This window comes from Cryptotermes secundus, unplaced genomic scaffold, assembly GCF_002891405.2.
Source record: "Cryptotermes secundus unplaced genomic scaffold, Csec_1.0 scaffold1951, whole genome shotgun sequence".
Taxonomy (NCBI): domain Eukaryota; kingdom Metazoa; phylum Arthropoda; class Insecta; order Blattodea; family Kalotermitidae; genus Cryptotermes; species Cryptotermes secundus.
The window spans coordinates 357,464-378,008 of NW_019727443.1; the positions used below are offsets into that span (position 1 = coordinate 357,464).

Sequence of the window (20,545 nt, forward strand, 5' to 3'; positions counted from 1 at the left end):
CCCCTCCCACCCCTCAGCGGTAACGTAACGCTCGCGGTAATAGGCGAGTAATCACCCCGCAATGCGCAACGCGCGGTGACGTCACGAGCGGAGCCGAAGAGAGCCGAGCGGAGCCGAAGATAGCCGAGCCCCGTAACCTGGCAACTACGCAATGCTAATCAACAGCGGTGACGTCACACTAGCAACAGCGTCCTAGGCTATACGCCACGTCACACTAGCAACAGCGCAAGGCTATATAAGCGGACTCCACAGCCGTGTGATGATGAGTTGAAACATAGCAGCCTGCGAGTGTGCGATAACTAAGAAGTCAGCGAGCGGAAGACTTATTGTGTGCTTTCCAGACATAGTGATTGCTGTAGTACAGTTATACTCGGAGTGTGTATTTCAGGGAGACTTGTATAGCTCCCGCGTTATCAGTACGTGAAGACAAGTGAAGATTGTGTTAAGAGATTTTGTTGTAGGGTTTGCAAAGTGTGGAAACCCGTAATATTGTGATCATTAATTATAGCCGTTATTTGTAGATCGTTAAATAAACCAATTAACCATCTCTACGGCGTCTTCGGTAACGCAAAACACGTTACAATATTATCCTTATATATGTGCCCATGATTTTGTCTTTTACAAGTTGGCTACAGAGCACACTATCGTTAGATTGGGTTGTCTTAGCGATATGGCTGGCAGGATTGTGCCTTGTCGCGAGGTACGTGTAATTTCACGTCCGTGCAATGATTGATGGCGCTAGAATGTTGTTACACGCCACAGGGTGCGCCGTTGCGACATCTGCCGTCACAGAGCGGAGAGAAACAAACCCCTGTTACGTCTAGCTCGCAATGTGAGTTTCCTGAGATGATTTGTCAACTGATCAGTGTCATTAGATGTTCTTCTTTCTTGATTCTTTCATGAATGGCATTTGCTGACATCCGAAGATTGATAACGGCCGTTAAGTGGCTTGCGCTCATCACACAGGAGGGCATCCTGCTGTCAGTCAAGCCCTTAGCATGGTTGTAAAACTTTTAAGCACGGTGGTAACTTTTACCACCTACTTCAACCAGAACAGAATTCTACTCGTGCAGTTTGCCCGCACAGAGCCTTTACCCGTTCTACATGATTCTTACAATAAACGGCGATTTTCTCCAAAATAATAACATCCGGTTAGTCTTTGTAATACAGATGTGGCATGTTTTCTACGAGGTGTAAACTAAATTTGAATTTTATCTAAACGAACTTCAGGATTAAAAGTCATGCTGCTCTTTCTCGCCCCCAAATCAAGTGCCTGTCACGTCATCTGACAACAGTCGTTTCCTGAACACCCAGACTAGCGAGTATTGCTTAGGCACTTGGTAACATCCACATATACCGAGCGGGTTGGAGTAGCAGCAGCGCTTTGGACTTGAATTCGGGAAGTTCTCTGTTAGAATCTCGGCCGAGGCACAACCTATCCTCAATGAGGTTTCCCGTAGTTTTCCTCAGCCCCTCCACGTGAGTGCCGAGATAGAGCCTCAATTAACTGACGCCCTTTCCAATTCATTATACATCAATCATCGTAGAATATAACGGAAAGTAACCGCAGGACTTATCGTCTCCTGAGACCCTGAATGTACCTTCATTGGGGGGGGGATAAGACAATTGCACTTTTCTGATTCTCTGCTCCGTTGCATTATATCCGCATGACTACCTTCTTTGGAAATGTGAGATTTCAGAATGTATTTTATTATTAGTAACATTTATCTCTTTAAATACTAAACTTTTACACAATTTTGTATAGCAATTCAGTCCGTACCTCACAGGAAACATTACTTCTCCGCTACAAAGCCCAACCGGTTAATGCTGTTTAGGGAAACAGTCGCTGTTTATTGTGAGACCCGTACAGAACACACAGATACACTCTGTTGGCAGAATGCAGAGTTTTAGTGTGTTCAGTCCGTACCTCACAGGAAACACATTACGTCACCGCTACAAAGCCCAACCGGTTAATGCTGTTTAGGGAAACAGCCGCTGTTTACTGTGAGAACCGTACGGAACACACAGATACACTCTGTGGGGAGAATGCAGAGTTTTAGAATGTTAAAGCTTGTGGTACATATAGCAACCACTAGGCTACAAACCCAGTTTGCCCGAAGGTTTGTGTTGACGGACTGAATACACTCTAGCACTCATGAAACAATATTCTCTGTCCGATGGCAGTTACTGATGGAAGCATTGAAGTATCGCTGGAAGTCATGGCCATCTGCAGGGCGCAGTTCTCTAGGGGTTGCAGGGATAACCTCGAAGAGCAGCTAATTAACTGCCGTGTCTGGCTTCGCTCTGTAAGTCAGTGTAACGCTGTGCCTTTCTGCTGAGTGTTCCATTACGGAAAACTTCCGCTTAGATGTGTACTGCGGTGCAAATGGAATTGAAGTAATGAACACAGAAAATGGAAAAAAAAGTTGAAAAAAGAGAAGAAGAAAGAATAATAAAAAACGAGAAAGCAAGGGAAAAATAAAGCAAGAAGAAACGGCAAACACCCCCGGTTTCCGTAACGTACATTGTGGTCTTTTCAACGTTTCTTAGAAAATTACCAATCGGGATACCCATTGTTCCTTTAAAGAACTTTGGTTACACTATGTACCTAATATTAGAGTCAATTTTACCGACCACACAACATATTTTTATTATTATTACACTACATGTTTCGACCTCAAGAGGTCATCCTCAGGTGTACGAACACAGCTGTATAATTGCACGCAATGACATTCGTCTTTTCACTTATTCGATCCTGTATCTTATTCAGGTCCACGCTCAATAATATATCAAGCTCCTCTCACAAAACACAAGTTAAAATAATATTCTGAATTTCAATTCAGATCACTAGTTATGCTTTCACTTTCACTTGTTATTCAGTCACTTCCTACTTACGCTCATCACTGCGTCAAGTTCACTTTAACTAGTTTTAGTTATATTACTGGTAAAAAGTTCATGAATTGAAGTTCAATTTTATTATATTGATTGCAATTTTCACTTTTTGGAGGTCTCGCTGTTTTCCGCGTCCTCTGATGTTGCTGGATCTGTTACGGTCCTTGTCGTGATGGCTACTCTTGTGTGGTCGGTAAAATTGACTCCAATATTAATTAAATACACAACAGGATGCAAGAAACAATTAAAGTTACACTATGTACCGCCTGCTTGAATGTTTCGAAACCCTTATTTTCTGCCAACAGAGTGTATCTGTTTGTTCCATATGGTTCTCACAGTAAACAGCGACTGTTTCCCTAAACAGCGTTAACCGGTTGGGCTTTGTAGCGGTGACGTAATGTTTCCTGTGAGGTACGGACTGAACATACCAAAACTCTGCATTCTGCCCAAACAGTGTATCTGTGTGTTCCGTGTGGTTCTCACAGTAAACAGCGGCTGTTTCCCTAAACAGCATTAACCGGCTGGGCTTTGTAGCGGTGACGTAATGTTTCCTGTGAGGTACGGACTGAACATACTAAAACTCTGCATTCTGCCCACAGAGTGTATCTGTGTGTTCCATATGGTTCTCACAGTAAACAGCGACTGTTTCCCTAAACAGCATTAACCGGTTGGGCTTTGTAGCGGAGACGTAATGTTTCCTGTGAGGTACGGACTGAACATACTAAAACCCTGCATTCTGCCCACAGAGTGTGTCTGTGTGTTCCGTACGGTTCTCACAATGAACAGCGACTGCTTTTCCGGTTTACAATTCGGCCTGAAGATGGAGATAGCCCTTTCATGCAAAACATCAGTAAACTTCTGTCGGCGTGTGTGCTACCGCGTCCCGGAAGAGGGTTAAGAAGAAATTAAATTTGCGGAATGTTTGCTGCTTTTTAGTTCCTGTCTCCAGTCTAAAACCGTGAAGAGTTTCATCTGGGATATCGTTGCAAGTCAACAGACGTGTCGGAGGCACATGACGGCCTTGCAGTTCAGAAAAGCATTCTCATCACAGCTGCCGTCGTGAAAAGTAACGTTTTTCCTGTGTTTTATTAAGCCATATGGGGGAGTGGAGGCATAGCTCCACTTAATCATAAATTATGTACTAGATGTAACATAATGACCAGTTTGATATCCCGGACGCTTCACTCTTGGAGAAGCAGTTCCTGGTACCCACTGTAGGGGAGGCAATTTGTAACCCTGAGCCGGTCTGGACGTTATGGAGAAATAAAATTGCTTGACTCAGCTGAGAATCGAATCCAACTCTCAAGTCCTCCAACCAGCAGCGTAGTGACTACTGAGGCTGATCTTCTCAGTTGATTAGACGTGTGAAAATTGAGTGTCCGTCGTTTCGGAGACTATTTCTGTCTCTATTTTCAGGGTCTGACATGTGAGTTGTATTTGTAGAACTAGCATGCTGATTGACATCAGATTCTGATAAAGATGTCTCCGAAACGTCATGCTATTGCAGACTTAATACGACTGATCGCCCGAGAATACTTTATTGCATAGGCCGACGTGCAAGCTTCAAGTCACGTACAAATGACGGAATTCGTTAACTAGGATTCAGCCATGTGGTTACAACTTTTTGAAAACGAATCAGGCCCGCATGCAGACAGTCTGGTTCGGTCTGGTTTGTGGTCACCGGACGGCAAACACAGGACCGCAGTAATTCCGCGCTTAATGCAATCTAGCTTGTGCTTGTTGACGGAACTACAGTGGACTTCGGTTTTCAGATCATTACGGAAGTGTTTACCCTTCAGATGGCTTCATCACTGTTCGTAGTGGGGGATGCGTTGGCTTAAACAATTATGAGAGGGTAACAGCCCCCTCAGAACTAGCGGTGTCGCATTTGATAAGGGCCCAGTCCACTGCGGTACGTCCACACACTGCCTTTTATCGTCTTTGTTTAGTTGTTCGGTCACTAAGTTGTCTCTTCCATTCAGGTTTTTTTTCCCTTGGCACTACAGCCCCAGTGGGCCTAGGCCTACCTCCATGAACTTCTCCGTTCACCGGTTTTTCTAGATCTTACACATTCGGTAGGACTCCTTGGGCGGGTGATCAGCTCGTCGCAAGGCCTCTACCTGTACACAAACACAGAAAAACTCACACAATCTAAACATCCATGCCCTGAGTGGGATTCGAACCCACGATCCCGGTTTCCAAACGAGCGAAGACAGTACATGCCTTAGACCGCTCGGCTACCGTGACCGGCCCATTCAGGTTTACGGGCTAAAATTTTGTAGGCATATCTCATCTCTTTCTCGCGCACAATACACACACAGTAAACGCTCGCTAATCCGGTTAGAGTTAATTCAGATCGAAATATGAAAACTGTTGTTCACAGTTTGAGTACATGCATAAAGGCAGATGAGTTGCTTCTCTGTTCAGGGAAAACTCGAGAGTTTCTTCAGACGTGCCTTATTGCGTTCAGAAACAAGTACACACGTATTGTCTTTTTGTAAGTTTAAACAAGAACTGTACAGTGATATTTATTTTCACCAGCACTACTTATATATGGCATTTTTTGTTTATTTGTGTTCTAAGTTTTTGTCTTTTAGGGTGATCTTTTGCTTCACTAATATGGATTATCACTTAATCCTGATGACCTCTCCCTAATTAATCCGGATTAGCAAGTGTTTACTGTAATTGAAATTGGGGGAGAAATATTCTGTGCTATGCTTACCTTGGGCGCTTAAAGCAGCCAGAGCAGTAAGCTCAACACTCACTTCCATATAGTACCGAAGTTAAGAATGCGTGGATTTATACCTGCGCTTCCCCATAGGTCTTCATGGCGTGTGTTTAATTAAGCGCAGGAACACAAATGGAGTTGGAAACGTAACTCAGAGTCTGTGACAGTGAGGCTCCGGTCGGAACCCGCAGCTCCGCAGCAAGAACTCTTCTAATCGTACGTCGGAACCGCGTGAAGTCAATGCGACCGGCTCCGTCAGTCACATTTGTAACAGTCGCTTAACCGGTAATTCAGAAGGTGTCGGGGTTCGAATCTCGTCCAGCACGTGGGCTATTCTGACTGGGGTGTATGCGTTCTTACAGGAAAATTCCGTGATTGTGCCCTAAATTAAGGAACGATCGCTGGACGGCGTAGAGAGAGGAGATAAATCTTGCCTCTACCGGGACTCGAACTCTGATCCCTCGACCGTCTAGCCCATAGCCAATCGCCATATCGACTGAGCTCTCGTGGCTCCTATACGGAGCAGGGTTGCGATGTTTTACACGCGTTTGTCTTCTTGAAGGATTTGCATCATAAACTTCAAACCCTATCTGCATGAGAGATTAATAGCAACGGAAGCACAACTGGAAATCGATAGAAAGGAACGGCTGTCACCATAGGTTAGGGGTGTGCAGACCCCGCAGAGCGCCCATGTGACGCACTGCAGTCTGGTAGAATCGGAGGAACAGATATGCAGTGTCCAGTGAGAAAGAAGTAAGCAGAAAACTGGGAGCTGACTTCAATCATTGCATTCAGTGAACAGGAGACATAGTCTGACTCAGTTCGCGAGTCGACAGATGTTTCTGCAGAAGACAAACAGGGCCGCCCGCCCCGTTCCAGACCACTGACCATGACATAACTTACAAGGCACACACACAGCTGTCCCTTATGCACTGTTTCCCGTCCGTAGAGAAATCCAACAAGTTCAGAAAACTGTACGCAGTTCGCTTTGTGAGACTGGCGGGAAAAGTGCAAAAAGTAAAGCTATCCCTGTAACAGGCCGTGAAGACCCATAGGGCTGTGAGACGTCGAGGCTCCCACATTTTCTCTAGATAACCAACTCAAAGATGGCGGTGAGGTTGTCAGTCTTGCTAGCCTGCCGACCGCCCTTTACCCCCCGAAAGCTTCCTGGTACTCATTTCTGTTAGAGGCTGAGTCGATCCCAGGGCCGTAGTGAGGCTGGAAGTATTAGGTCATTTGAAAAATCCAGTGACCTCAAAGAGAATCGAACCCGTGACCTTCCGGCTTGTTGTATAGTGCCTCAACCAACTACACTACCGCGTGCCCAGCGGAAAAATTTTACTGGCCGTAATAAGAGAATTACACTTTTCTCTGTAAACATCTGCTTCAAACATTTTTCGTTTGAGTAAATATTTTGCTAGTTACCCGCGAGTTAATGTCTACACGCGTGCAGAAACACATGTAGATCTTCAAGTGTCCGTCATTATTTGATTTTAATGACAATTGGAAATTACACTTACCATTATCATGTTTCATGAAAACTCTCAGAGCTGCCCTAGAATTTCACATGCGGCATCAAATAGGTTGTCTGGTTCGATTCTCGGCCGGGGCAGCCAATATCCTGATTGTGTTTCTCATTTCCTCAAGGCGAATGCAGGGCAGAACTTCGAAACACGTCACGACCACTTCCTTCCACTCTTCATTTTAATTCAGTGTGTGTTAATCACCGCGCCATTCGACGCTGTACCGTTGGAGCTACTGAACAGCGCATACAGGCATACAGGGACATGGCGCACTCTTGCTCGCAAGTGGCGAGAGGACAATTGTGGCCCCTTTACGTGCATATTGAGGGCACTGCGCGTCCTCCCCCTCCCTCTCCATGCTTACTTCGCGTTCCGTCCCTATTTATTGTAGCCGTGTATTCGTATTTTGTTACGAACGTGGCCAGAAGGTGACATCAAAACGCTTGTTGCTGTGTCGGTCGGGTGGGGTAAATTGCTGATGGTCCTCGCCAGCTCAACCTTGGTTCCGACTGTCGCTGGAGTCATGACCGTACTTGAGTGCCGAGTCCTGCTACTCCAGTGTTGGTTATTTTACCGTTGTGTATGAGCGGCTTTTATGTAACAAGCAGTTACGAACAGGACCAGAAGATGACAACAAATACTTGCTGCTGTGTCGTTATGAGTTAGTTATGAATTGGTACCAGAAGATGGCAGAATTAATTGCATTTATAAACAGCAACAGAAGATGTCCCGGTCCCGACATCTTTGTCCCTATATCCATACAACTTACTTCACGCTGGATTTACTCCTCCACCCTGAAGAAGGAGAGGGCATATTCCTCCGAAACAATGGTAACGATCTCCCGGAGAAGTGTGTGTTGGTTTACGGTGCGGCGGGGGCCTCGAATGTCGGCGCATTGCAGCAGCGAGGGCCCCCCTCCAGCGTGAGGCAGTCCCAGAAGCGTGTCTCTCGGGCCTCAGATCCGGGACTTTGAGCCCCCGCGCACACACACCCCTGCCTCAAGCTATTGTCACCAGGCGCGGGCGTCCCTCTCACACTCTTGGCTCTTACTACTGGCAGGGTGAATTGATAGAAAGTTATAGACTTTTCGGTGGAATCTTGTGTCTCCTTCTCCAGGGTTGAACATTAATGGTTACGGTTATACGCAAAGGGGAGGGTGGCTGGGCCGTCAGGAATAAGGGCAACAGCGCAGGAATAGTGGCAGAGCGACTCAGTGAAGTAACAGGAGTTGGAGGTTACGTAGGGAACAGTGACCCTTTGAAGGGCTTTCTTAAGGGGCAGAGTGAAAGGAACAGGGGTTGATTCGGAGGTCAGAAGCGGGGGTATCGATCACGTCATCCCACCCCATTTCCTTACCTATTTCACCACGCGCGATTTCGTTTTCTACCTCGAAGGTGGAGGCAGCAAATTCCTCTGAAACATTGTCACCTATTTGCCAGGACACCGGTGCCATATTCCAATCATCATTGCCATGAGAACATGCAGAGAGTTACCGAGCGGACTACCGTAGCGGTAATGCTCCTGAATCTATTCGGGTGGTGCTCGGTTCGGATCTTGGGCGTGACAGCACCTGTTTCTGACGACTGTCCGCTTCAAAATTCTTTCTAGTTCATTACTCAGCAACCATCCTGCCTTTCGACACTATATATATATATAGAAAGTTTCTTAAAATTACCCACAGCGAAACGTCGGCGTGCAGACAGAGTTCTACACCCGTTATTTCTCGAGAACAGTTATAAGATGTTTTCTTTGTTGTCAGTTTGTTAAAAAATTTGCAACTTCTTGATGATTATGTGCCATAAGCAGTTCCCCGAAAATGAAGTAACGGTTGAAAGCTCGTTATGCATGCGTGGGAAAGCTGTTAAAAGTTTCGGAAAGTCGAGCCACAGGAGCGAAGAAGTGGTTCGGCAAATTGTGATGTCATTTCATTTAAGTTTTGCATTCAGGAAGTGATGGGCTCCGAATAGGAGAGTGCGCTTACAAATTAATATAGTCGTGAATTTATTGTATATGTCCCCATACTTTACCTTCCTTCACCGGATCCAGAGGACTTCTGAAGAAGAACGCGCATTTACGGCAATGAATATGAAATCAGGTACTTCTTTTGGCTTTTTTTTGGACTTCATCCATCGTCTGGAATGTAAAAGACAAAAGACCACGACGTTTCGGACACTGGATCTGCTTCCGTCTTCAGGTGGGTAGGGAAGGATAAACCTACTCAGTTGGGCCCGTTAGAAAGAGTTGGTCTCAATCACTGGACCAGATCCAGTCTCCGAAACGTCGTGGTCTTTTGTCTTTTACATTCCAGACGATGGATGAAGTCCGAAACAAGCCAAAAGAAGTACAGTATACACCATCGTCAGACTCCTTTAAAGTCTATATGAAATCAGGCATTTTCCATACCTCAGTATTGTAAAAGAGATTGGTAAGGAGGCAGGCGGGTGGGTAAGTCGTGCGGGTTGATCGCATTATGCATTTCGTTTGAACTGTCTCCGTGATACACATGTAATTAGCATAAAGGCTGTTGATAATTCAGCGGGAAATTGACGCGGCCGCCAACATAACATCTGGGCACTCTGACACCAGCCTGCAGTGTGTGCAGGGCGCCGCTTCCACAACGTGAGTAACGAAAGTCTTAGCAAATACTCAGATGTACCAGGTAAAACCGCGGTGTGTTTGTTTGTTGCAGCCGAGGGCGACAAAGCAACAGACGGGAGGTCGGCTGCTAGACTCTCAGCGCCTCGCATTGCCTTCACTGACGACTCGACTCCCGTGAAGTCATGCTCGGACCCTGCACAGTCTGGTGGAGCCAGTGGCACCGTGGATGGGTTGCTCTGTCTGCCCACACCGCGGGCTTACAGGTAGTTCCAAAACACTGACAGCACTGTATAAAATCCTTACAGTCATCATTCACAGAATGTACCGAGACTTTGTCACAATTTCAGGAGGTGATTTCCCAGGCAATTCTGAGAGGAAGGTTTCGGAGTTACGGGTGTAGCTTGACGTTAGGGAGGTTTTGACTGTGGAGAAGACGGAATGCTTACACCGTACCTTTAACATGCCCTAAAGTAATTGCTCAAAACGCCCCCAACCCCGTCAACTTCTGTACGCACAGCCCAGTTCGTTCCACGAGGGGTAGTGTGGCCATTAGAGGGAATGCACCGTGCCTCAAAAATTGTCTGAAATACTCCATCCTTTGTGTCCAGCTTGCGTTCGTTTCATGTCATGAGATCCGGCGAACGCGGTGGCCGGTTCAGCGCGCAGCCTGCTGTGCGCAAGTGCTACATTTCAAGTATCCATATCTTCGTGGTTACCGCTGTGAGAACCTGCAGTCCATTGTTATGCTTTTTTTATTGCTAGTGGGGTGGGACTAAGTCCCTTGTACTGCGGCCACTTCTGGCCTATTGTACCAGCCCCAGATGATAGGTGAGGATTATTATGGAGCAGTTGGTGGAATGAAGATTGGTAGGGTAAACCGAAGTACTCGGAAAAAAAAACCTGCCCCAGCGTCACTTTGTCCACTACAAATCCTACTTTACCAGACCCGAGATCGAACCCGGGCCGCCGCGGTGGGAAGCCAGCGACTAACCGCTTGAGCTATGGAGCGGCCTTTCGATATGCTTAATCATATTTTGAGCTCGTTGGGTATGACTCTATGTAGCCTGGTAGGTGCTTACTGGTTTTTCAGCTGAGCATATTGACACCGTCTGTACTTTACGGCGCCATAATGCAGAAGACAATAATATAAATTTTCATCGATGTGAAAAATTCAGATTTTTATCTTACTGTCTTTATTTTGAAAAAACAAAACAAAAAAGGCTTATGAGATTGCTATCTGTGTCTGGCCATCTATATGTTTATCCCCCCAATTTTTTTGGCTTGTGTCACGTCTCCCTCCCTCTACCTATTTTTTTTCATTTTCTTTGTTGTCTGTGTCGTATCAAAGGAAATTAGGCCACTAGTTCTTCCCAGAACTTCTTGTATATATTAAGATTAGTTTTCTACTAACATTCTCATTCCATGAATTCAGTCAAATTTGATCACAATAATGGAACGGGTTGGCATAGCTGTAACGCCCCGGACTCGTATTACGGAGTCTCTCTGTTGTGATTCGGGCTTCTCGTGGTTTTCCTCAGCTTCTCGAGGCAAATGCCCGCGTAGCATCTCGATTCGGGTCACGGTCGCTTCCTTTCGGATCTTCTTCAATCCGTCCTGATACATTCCAGACGCTGAGCGCCCCGTATATATATATATATATATATANGTGGCGGGCTTTTGTGAATGACCTCTGCAATCCAACTTCACTGAGCCACTATCAGCTTCTCGGGTTGGAGCTCTTCTTGACCACCCTGTAGACAAAGGTAGTGCAACTGTTGGCCGGTCGGTGTCAGCGGACACCTTCAAATCCTAGGCTTCCCACTTTCAGGATGTCTACTCCTGGAGCCGGTGCGAGCAGCACTGCTCTTTACCGACTAGCCAAGCTGTTGAATCAGCGCAGCCCTGCCTCGGGGAACATAACATCCGCGAGCGGAAGTTCCGGCGAGAACACCACTTCCTTGCACCCACCTCGTCGGCTCAGCTGGGAAAGGTGAGTCCTTGCATCTTGTCGCTTCGTTTGGTTTAGTTGACGGTTTTCGCCTTTTTTTCGCAGATTGCTAGTGACTCGCATAGGTTAGATTTCATGCATCTGCACGCCACCTGAAGCAGGCAACGGACACTTGCACCTGAAGAAAATAACGAAAGAAACAAGAGTTTTCGACTTGGTTTACGGCGAATCCAGTAACTAGACTCTATTGCTTCGAGTGGTAAAATGATAGATTAGAGACCTAATGGAGGTACTATCCTGGCATCTACTTGGAGGTACTAAGGAAAACCATGAAAGACCTCTATCAGAATAATTGATGTCGCGGCCGAATTTCGTACAAGCCGCCTTCCGAATACACTTCCACAGCATCCCTGCTATAATAAGATTATCAAGTCAAGGAGGTTGAAGTGGGTAGTGCATGTAGCATGCATGGGGCGATGAGCAGTGCATACGAATTTCGGCCAAAATATCTCAAGGGAAGAGACAGCTTTGAAGAAATAGACATAGATGGGGTAGGGAGGAGTCAGCCGCCAGCAGAGGGGAAGTTATAGATCCCTCCTCTCGTTGAAGAGGGAGCACAATTCAAAATACTTAAAAGTCTTGGAAAGAACTAAACATATGGTCGTGTGTCGCGACAGGAGTAGAATGGAGATTAACTGTGCTGGCGAGGACCTATAGCAAGTTAACCGACCTACCGATAAGGCTGACTGGATTAATGTAGTTTAGCAGAGAGCCCAGTGAAAATAATAATGCAACATTTTGGTTACATGAAAGTCGAGATATTTCTTGAGTAGCTGAACAACTGTTAGCTTCTCAAAAAGGACTGCACCGCTGTGGGGGGATCCTATGATGCGGTACATCTCTGATCCCTATCGCGTCATGGAGCCAGCCGGAGAATGCGGACAGACCCGAAAGGGATCAGCTCGCCATGTAATGTGTGGAGATGAGTCTGTCAAACTGAACTGACAGCTGCCATCGATATAGTTCTGTTCACATGAACCATTAAGCGTAATCCTTCGTAGCACAGTGCTTACCACCGCCTTAGCATGCATGAGCCCTGCATTCTGCCCCCAGAGTGTCTATGTGTTCCGCATTGTTCTCACAATAAACAGTGACTGCTTCCCTGAACAGCATTAACCGGTTGGGCTTTGTAGCGGAGAATATGTTTACTGTTAGGTACGGACTGAACATACTAAAACTCTGCATTCTGCCCACAGAGTGTATCTGTGTGTTCCGTATGGTTCTCACAGTAAACAGCGGCTGTTTCCCTAAACAGCATTAACCGGTAGGGCTCTGTAGCGGAGACGTAATGTCTCCTGTGAGGTACGGACTGTACTTGTATATATTATGCAGATGAATATTGGCCGATGTCTAGCCCGAGATTTATCCCGGGACCCCTTGAATACGAAGCAGAGATACCGGATTCAGCCGGACCAGGATACAGACCGGTGACGGGCTCTTGTGGGCACGATAATGAACATTTTGGTTTTATGAATGTCAGGGAGTTCTTGAATAGAAGAACGACAATGAGCTGGAGATAGCAAGTTTGGTGGCCAGTGTGTCACAGGGATGTACACCCCTTGCGGGTAAGCGTGTGCAAAGCAAGAGAATACGGGACCATAGGGTAAATCAGAGCTGTCGGTACCGTTTAGTGTGTATGAGGCAACTTCACACCGCCTACCAAACTGCATGCCACAATTGGTGAATTACAGCGGCCGAATTAAACAATAAAACAGCTACACAACTAACTCTCTGGCAACAGGACCGAGGCTTCATCATCCTTCCCCACGGCACGCAGTTCATAACCAGGAAGATTCCACTTACAATTAAAGTAAAGCTCTGCTTGCTGCATGCTTCAGACTGGTTTCTTGCTTATCTTATGGATGGAGGCGACATATTCCTTCGAAACGTCGGTTGGATTTCAACGGATTACAACGCGTTATATCCAAGAACTTCCTATATCCACCGCTCTGAGTATATGAAATCCAAGAAAGTAAATTTGTCCCTCTGCTTGATTAAGTTCCACACTCCACACACTAGGTGGCGGTGAGTGGTCAGCTTGACGCCCCGGCCAGTTTACCCCTGTGATATGTCCAGCGGTGCCCATTGTTAGGGGCTGATTAGACTGTACGGACGAGCTTGACCCTGTGAAGACAAGAATCTCTGCCGGAAATGGAGCCACAGGCCTTCCCTAGCCCTGTCACTATACCGACTGAGCTATCGTAGCTCCCCGGGCTCCATTTCGATGTTATAAATAGCAGTCTTCTGCAGGACCCCTCCGCTCAAAAATTCTACATCCATGTTTTCCTCCTCTTTCTAAGTAGACCCACACCTCGTCTGAGTGTTACAGCACTACGTGACCTGAATTGCCCACTTCTTCCTGGTATTTTTTTAGTTCTTCGCATTCTAACTCCTGTGATTTTGCCTTCTCTATAAAATGAGATACAGTATTGTGGCCTGTAGACCCGTTGCTGGGCAACGACTGCGAGATATCTAAATATGCAACAGCAGTTAGTGAGTAACGGCTTCGCAAACAAGCACACTTCCAAGGCAGCAATTCAACTAGAATAATGAGGAAGACTGTTTTCTGTGCGGTCCGTGCCGAGATGTTATAAGCAGGACAGTTTGTGTCCAGGGTTTAGATTGGTAATCGGGTTTATTGGAAACATACACTTTAACTATAGATAACTACGATAGTCTGTGTTACGAAAACCAGAGATCATTGTAACTACAGAACAAATAAAGTCTTCTTAGTCTCCACTAGCCGTTGCTTGGTAGCGGCTTCCAACGGCGGACGTTTCCCTTCCTCTGGGTTCCCAAACTCTCCCCACACCTCAGCTACAAGCCGCTAACAGCAACTGCTCAGAGCGACTGAACCTGTCAAAGTCAGAGTCACTTTACGACTGGATGTTTACCGCTAATCAGTTCGTCTTGGCGCCAAGCACGTTGAGACTCACGACCAGAGATTTTTTTCAACTGAACCCTTACGGTTACAGACCTATGTAACATTCTCCCTGACGAAAGGATCGATTTGTGTCTTACGAATGTGCTTGGCCGTTGTCAAGTGTACGTATCGCACATGTAGCATGAAATTGGGAATTCTTGCATGTGCACTGTATACAGGCCCTTCGTCAGTCCAGGCTTTGCAAAGCAGATCATGCCTATCTTGCGTATCTCATGCTACGACGGCAGCTTAGTCACTTGAACGGTCGTAAGCTTCACCGCTGCCAAGTTTAAGCCTCTTATCTTTTGCGTCCGACTGCGAACGTGTTCATTCTCGTGATTTCGTGTGACTTCTGCTTGTCGTCTGCACAATTTTGTTATAATAATCGTATACATACGGAACGTTGCAAGCCGTGTGCAAGTCGCGGCCACACCGGTCCGCGTTGGTACATGGTTACTTGGGTCGACTCAGCCTCTAACAGAAATGAGTACTAGGAATCTTCCTGGGGGTCGGCCGGCGCGGAAGGCTGACTTCTTCACCGCCATCTGTGAGCCGATTCTCTAGAAAATGTGGGAGGTTCGACGTCTCACAATCCTATGGGTCTTTACGGCCTGTTACAGGGATAGGTTTACCTTTTTATGAAATTTCATGTATTGTCATGGATGTGGGTTTTGTGTGCGTGACTACAGACGGGGTTTGGATTGGGAAATGGATTTAATAACCACTTATACACACGACTCATAGGCAGAAATAATCACAGCGCCACCGCTAATCTCCACAATTCTCGAACCACCACAGCACCCGCTAAGCCTTTTCCAGCCTGCTGCCGTTGCCTGTCAAAGCCTTTTAAAACTGGAGGTTCTTCAGTTTCACGTAATCAGGTTCTATCTTCAATCTCATGTGCGTAATTCCTCTGAACTTTGTCCTTTGCTTATAACACCTCGGCACGGACCATATAGAAAACATCGTTTTGCTATTGTTGCGTTCGTGTCAATTGCCGTGGGAAAGTATTTAGCGAGCTGTTGCCCAGAGACGGCCGCAGCGCGGACCACAGTAAACACCATTCTTCTATTGTTGCGTGCATATACTCAGCAACGACCGCTGTTTACAAAGTCATCCCTTACTAACGTGTCTGTACACCACATTTCGTTGTGCGACACCCTGTGTGCGGAACAGTTCCTCCTTTCCCGAATCAAATTCAAATGTATTCCTCCCCCACCGCACTGTGTACACTAGGAGCCTGTCGCCCGCAATTCCTATTGGTTGTAACGTGCTTATCGCCCATTTAATGAAGTTGCGACAGACGCCCGGGATAGGAAACATTCCTGGACGATATGAGCTGCACAGTTATGAAAAGTTTAAACCAACATCCAAATGGCTCTGAATATTAATACGTTCCGACTTCACCTGCCGCACAGACACACACGGCGCCGGCTGTTAGACTGGGCAGGGTTTTCGTTTAATTTGTTTTTATTCTGCACAAGGGAAGGAAGGAAGCAGCCCTTTTAAGTCCACAAACCCCACAGAGAAACTTTTAGGTGCAGAAAATTATGCAAACAGTAGGCTGCTAATTTGAAAACCATTATCTTCTAGCATATAACGTACAAGTTCACCTACGTTTCGGAGCAACGTGTTCCCTCCATCTTCAGAGTCTAAGCGTAAGTCACGGAAGCAAGCAGTAAACAAAGTGAGCTGTATTTTTACTTTGTACATATGCAGGTCTCGAAAAAGGGCGAAGTGTTTACACGCGGCTCGATTTTACTGCTTCGTGGCTTACTCCCCGACCCTGAAGATGGAGGCAGTACGTTACTCCGAAACGTCGGTGAACTGCCGAATTCCACGACGTAACATTCAAGATAACAGTAATATTAATAGAGCTGTGATAACCTCAAATCCAAATTGACCTTGGTTTATGTTGTGTTGTTCTTTATACAAACGTTTGAAGCGGGAACTGCCGGTCGTTGATCTGCCTCTAACGAGTCTTAGCCCTAAACTGATACCCAGTTTTCGAAACTTCGTGTATTTTAAACATGTTCGAGACAATGGGAAATGCCAAGAAATTATTGTCACAAAATTTGCACGAATTAAGAATTCGGTCCTCCAGGATGTACAGCCGTGTAGAGAGCCAGATGTTTCGGAGGAACATATCGCTTCCATCTTCAGAGTTTAAAAGTAAACCCTGCGAGAAAACAGGAAAAGACGACAAGATCAGCGTCAGGAGAAGCTGGATTTGGTGCTCTCACCGCAGTAACTGCGAAGTGTGGAGCTGGGCTTGTCGCCAGCTTCTGCCGATTTCCTCCTTGGCTTACACTTCGTCCGTGAAGATAGAGGAAATGTGTTCCTCTGGACTACACGGCTGTACAACCCGCCGTGAGAACGCCAGCTCCAGCTTCACGGGGCAGTGGACTGATCCTGTGTTTGTGGTTTGTGTAGTGACGCCGGGAGCAGCTCAGGTAAGGTGATGAGCAGTCACTTGCAAAACGTGCGGAAGGAGGCAGCAGGGAGTTACTTCTGGCTGTGTACAGGCCAGAGCACGTAACTCCTCAAACCCGAAGGAGTTACCAACTTCTGAAGTAGGTACGGTGTCAGGCTACATCCTTAATAGGTACGAAGTCGTTTAAAGTGTAATTTTCTTGCAGGCTGCTTGCAGTATATTGCAATTAAGCCGTTGTGCGCCATTTCCTTTCTTAATACAAGAAAATGCTTAAGCGAAGTGCCTCGACGTTGCATCTCGGGTAACGAATTGCGCTCTGCAGCTCGTCTCCAGCAATTAATTGGACGCTTCGCGCTTCGGTGCCCTGTTGCACGTACTCGGGGCGTCTGGGTCCAGCAACAACGGTAGATAGTTTTACAGACTTGAAGCATCTAAAAGGGTAATTCTATTGAGGAACAAAAATCAGTTCAGTGAAAACAGAAACCTAGCAGGATGGTACAGCGTTAACGCTCTTACACTTATATTTGAGGGCGCTTGGTTCGAATCTCGCCCAGGAACTGAAGATTATTACTGTAACAGATTTGCTCAAAGAATTGTTAGGAAACGGCTCGATAAACACCTCGCGATACGCGAACGCAACAATATTACGACGGTCAGCGCGCCAATAAGTTGTCTGGGCGGCGGTCATGTGATGTGTTTTCTGTGGGTCCAGCCAGCGCACCAATGGACTGACGAAATAGCGAGCACGTGACATGTGTTTTCTGTGCGTGGTCCGTGCCGAGGAGTAATCTTGAAGATATTCGGCGCTACAACGCAGTTATAGAATGAGACCGGAGAGGTGAAGTCAGCCACGGAAGTTCTAGTAGAAGAATCAGAAGTCGGCCTGTGAAGGCTTTATGTGTGCTGGCTTTCCTCTGCTAACCATCACCGCAGTATTGTTCGAAACTGATCTATCATCGCTCCCAAAAGTGTGCCTCAGCCCTGATCACGCAGCGCATTATCACATCCTGAGTCCTTAAGCTGGGAACTTCGCCTGTGACCCAGCACTTGGCCGGCTACAGATGTGACGAAGTTAACTCTTTTTAACAGTCACATGGGGAAACTCTGACGTCATGTTTCTCAGATGTTTATCGTTCCCCTTGACAAACCGCGCGCCGAATCGCTTCTGTAGCAGGAGAACCCATGGAAACCGTTCAACTTGCAGTTTGTATGTTGGCCTGCATTTCAAATGTATCGTCACGTGATTGACTACAGACGGGGTTTGGATTGGTAATCAGATTTATTGTACTCGTAAACAAATAATTCCTTCACTTGACAGATCACTAGCACACAGACTAGTGTTCTCAGTCGCGGTCTTCACTGCGCTGCTTGGTAGCGGCTTCCAACAGTGGACACTCCTCTGCTCCAGGGCTCACGTCCTCGCAGGCTGGCGACCACCTCACACCAACCTCCTGCTTTCTAAATACTGTCTCAAAACTCCACCGTAATAGCAGCTGGCTCTCAATATGTAGCCCGGCACAGGCCACACAGAAAACACCGCTTCCAACAGTTAATGCATTGTTGCGTGTTACACAGCGTTACCTAGTAATGACTGTTTCTCTGGCTCCACAGTTCTTGCTTTCAACAAATATGCCACAGTTTTATTATCTGCCTAATTCCCTCTTTCTTGAGGGGCTAATAGTAGTCGCTCAGCTGGTCACAAACTTCAATGTCATGTCGACAAGAGCGAATAATTTGTCCATATTATGAGCCAAATGAATCCAATCCTCATCCTCACAAAAGATTTTTTCTTCAATATCCATTTTAATATTATCCTCTGTTCTATGTGTGTATCTGTCGAAGAATATATTGCATGGACGCGCTCAGGATTTTCTGTAGGACAGAGAAACTAGTTTTAAAAAACAAGGGGCACCAAATTTTGTCTACACATTTACCGTGAATCCGTTTCAATCTGATTCTCCCGATCGCTTCAGTGTATTCAAGAAATAAGAATATGATCCTAAAATATTTATTGACCTTCCTTTCTTAGCCTATTTCCCTTATTTTGAAAACCTTAATTTAGGCTTATGAGATCACCTTGCTGTCTGTGTGTCTGTGAATCATCCTCCCATCAACTTTTGAATGCCTGAACAAATCTTTACGAAACTTGGTACGTATATCATGGCACCTGAGCCTATCTCTTCGGCATACATCATAAATCCCTCCCATCAGTTTGTGTATCTTGCTAGGTAACGGCCCGGTAAACACGTTCCCGCTGCAACGAAGAATTGTTGCGTCGTTTTCTATGCGGTCCGTGTAGTATCAAGGAAAGTGTGCTATTAGTTCTTCCCAGATCTTCTTGTTTTAGTTTGTTATTTCGAAACTCTGGGTTGGGGGGGGGGCGGCAGATGCCTGCCTTGCGCCTCCCCCTCAGCCGAGCATTGGCGTGGCTTGCCCGCCGCGCGGTAAGACTGTTATGTGCAGAGGAAGTTGGGCGCGTAGCGCGTGGAAGTTTTGTTACGAGATTGCAATGCAAATGCGGGGAGAGCAGATATACTGACATGACAGCTGATAATGGGGGTTCAAGCCCTGCACATACGTTTCGAGCAGGCTGCCATAGCGGTTTGTTTCTGAATGTACTGGGTTCGAATCTCTGCCGCGATACAGGCTAACTTGACTGGGTTCACTTCGTGGTTTTCTTTAATTCTTTCAGGAAACTGAAGCACCTGAACTAGGCCATCACTGCCACTTCCTTCCAAATCCTTTCCAATTCATCATTCATGAACCACCGTATCATTCGACGTTACCCAAACCTGTTACTGGGCAGCGTGGGCGGTGGGACATGCAGAATGCAGAGAAAATTTAATTCGGAAAACCTGAAGGAGAAAGAACGCTGGTGGACGGCCAACCTATATATAACAGGATAATATTAAAATGGACCTGGAAGAAATATTGTGTAAGGGTGTGGATTTCTTTCATCTGTCTCAGGATAGTCCGGGGTTTGTGCCGTATATACATCTTCTGGTGCCATGATGTGCACAGAATTTATTGACAAGATGAGCGACTACTAGCTTCTAAAGTTCTCTATCTTCAATTTAAGTAGTTCGAGAACAATGAAAAGCATTAATGGGAAAATGTACATAGAAATCAAACTCCGTACACTGGAACGGTTTACACAATAGAACTATGAAAATATTCATTTTTGTTGGATATGACGTTATCGTGGCTGTGGCTGTGACATGACGCCGTGTAGACTTCATAGAGTGTACCGACGTTTCGTAGAAACTTATTCTCTCCATTCTCAGGGTCTGAGTAAGCAAAGCAACCATCAAGACTCCAGAGCTGCTAGCTTCCGCTGTGAAGACGTAGGCCATATGTTCTTCCGAAACGTCAGCTAACTTAGAGTAGAACAGACGGTGTCATATGCCGATGAGATTTGAATCCCCAGCGTTTCGAAAAT

At 46.2% G+C, this 20,545-nt stretch overlaps 1 protein-coding gene across 1 annotated transcript in view; it reads left to right on the forward strand.

Moving 5' to 3' along the window:
• The window catches only part of LOC117282342, a 47,823-nt gene extending 32,890 nt beyond the window's left edge, over positions 1-14,933 (forward strand). The window contains exons 3-5 of the mRNA XM_033751610.1: positions 9,833-10,004; positions 11,570-11,731; positions 14,852-14,933. Of these exons, the coding sequence (XP_033607501.1) occupies positions 9,833-10,004; positions 11,570-11,731; positions 14,852-14,933 (416 nt within the window). The remainder of the gene's footprint in view (positions 1-9,832; positions 10,005-11,569; positions 11,732-14,851) is intronic.
• Positions 14,934-20,545: the final 5,612 nt, after the last annotated feature.